The sequence below is a fragment of the Bison bison genome, unplaced genomic scaffold (assembly GCF_000754665.1).
Source record: "Bison bison bison isolate TAMUID 2011002044 unplaced genomic scaffold, Bison_UMD1.0 scf7180017845813, whole genome shotgun sequence".
Classification (NCBI taxonomy): Eukaryota; Metazoa; Chordata; class Mammalia; order Artiodactyla; family Bovidae; genus Bison; species Bison bison.
The window spans coordinates 1-2022 of record NW_011476386.1 but is presented as its reverse complement, the minus strand read 5'-3'; the positions used below and the strand labels follow the sequence as shown (position 1 = coordinate 2022).

Genomic DNA, 2022 nt, shown 5'->3' with positions numbered 1-2022 from the left:
CAAGAGGTATTTCTCCTGTTACCAGCTGCCTAGAAACAGCTTTACTGATAAAAGCCTGCCAGTCCTAGCAGCAAAGCTCCTCTGAAAGTGAAGGCTTACCATCTCCATGGTGCAGATCCAAATCCACATAGAGAATACGGTCAAATTTCCGTCGCAACCGTAATATTCCCAGGACAGCATCATTGAGATAACAAAAACCAGATGCTTCATCTCTGCAAGAAAACAAGTTGCTTTAGCCAATAGCCACAAGCAATTCAAGGGAGTCTTAATAGCCAAGGATCTAACCCTTGAGATCCATTCCCTTACAATTCCCCCTTCTTTTAAGAAAAACAAAAACATACCTACAAAGATTATATAGTACATGGCCCAGAATGGCCAGGGAATGAAGTGTTTTTGTAAACTAAATATTTAGGTTGATTGGTAATATTTTTCATTCAGGATCCCTGATTTTCAAAGATTTATAATATAACTATATTGAACAAAACAGAATATTTTTTTTATGATTCAGGAGTCATTTAAAAAAACTGTAGTACCCTGAAGTCATCATGATGAACACAGATTACTACTTAAAGGAGCTTAAGAAAGCTAGAATCTAGAAGGGGCATTAAAGACTGTACTGATCAGCCATTTGTAGAAGGTGTTGGAGATTTGATTTCTCTGTCCTGACCCTATGACATAATCTAGAATTTTTTTTTAGTACATCTTGGACTTGTTGCTCATAAAAGCTGAGTGTAGAATGTACAAATGCATAACCTCCTGGACAGTACAGTGTGGTTGCCTTTCCATAAATGTAATTATTACAATAAATGTAATTATTACAATGATGATTGAAGCAGCCTCTTTAAAGTTTTTCTGGCTCCTTCACTTAAGTTGTCTTCACTGACTTCACTGATGTCCTTTAATATTTTTGCTATCAGTGATACCGTGTCACTTTAACCTCTTGTCAGCATATTAACCTACTCTTTTATTACTCTTCCATTAAGCCTTGTTGAGTAGATATAAAAGAACATCATCAAACATGTGTTATAATTTGTTCTTTAAGAACTCATTCTAAATGCTTCAGTTTCTTTTGCTTCTACAGACTGAATATTCAGTCCATTTTTTCCTACATTCTCCCCAATATTTTACTTGAAATAGAATTCTAGGCATAAGCATCAGTTAAAATGGCTACTATGAGACTGTGGAAAGTGAAAGTCACTCAGTCGTGTCCGACTCTTTGAGACTCCATGGACTATACAGTCCATGGAAATCTCCAGGCAAGAATACTAGAGTGGGTAGCCCATTCCCTTCTCCAGGGGATCTTCCCAACCCAGGAATCAAACCCAGGTCTCCTGCACTGCAGGCAGATTCTTTACCAACTGAGCCACCAGGGAAGCCCAAGAGTGTAAAGTCTTTGTATTGCCTACACAATGCATAAACTTCTTCATGAAATCTCTTCTATATTTCATATGCTGCACAATGCCCTGGTTCACAGACTACGTCAATGAGACAGGTACACTAGACAGCAGGAAGTTGGTAAAAATATCACTAGACATTGGCTTTGCTCATGAAGGTGAACTTGGTGATCATCTAGCGAAAGAATAGACTGGCATTATATATGCAGCCAGACTGAAACCAGTTAGAGGAAAAGGTTTGTCCAACCTTGAATTCTCTATAAATAAGAATTGAATATGTAACTTTTAAGGTTCTTGGATGCTATTTTCCAATTATGAAAATCTTACAATTTTTGAGTCTACCTACCATTTTACCACATCAAGAAAGAGGCAATGTGTCTTTCTACTGAAATCAATAACTTTTAGGTAGTTGGGATGGAACATTAAGTGTTTTAGGCAGAAAGAGGGAAGGAGGGAAAATACAAATCAATGCAAGACATACTTTCTTCCCTCAGAGAGCCTAAAATTAAGTTAGGAAGACAGGTCATAGCACAGAAATACAAAAGCCAAAACAAAACAAAACAAAAAAGGCAGGCAGAAATAGTATGGCATATAAAAGAGAACACAGAGAAATTCTATAGACAAAATT

The 2022-nt window shown here is 37.0% G+C and overlaps 1 protein-coding gene across 1 annotated transcript in view; it reads right to left on the bottom strand.

Annotated features, from left to right (window-relative positions):
• Positions 1-212, bottom strand: part of LOC104986631 (histone deacetylase 8-like) — a gene marked incomplete at its 5' end in the record, with an annotated part of 4819 nt that extends 4607 nt beyond the window's left edge. Inside the window, one exon of the mRNA XM_010837293.1 lies at positions 100-212. Coding sequence (XP_010835595.1) covers positions 100-212 — 113 coding nt within the window. The remainder of the gene's footprint in view (positions 1-99) is intronic.
• Positions 213-2022: the final 1810 nt, after the last annotated feature.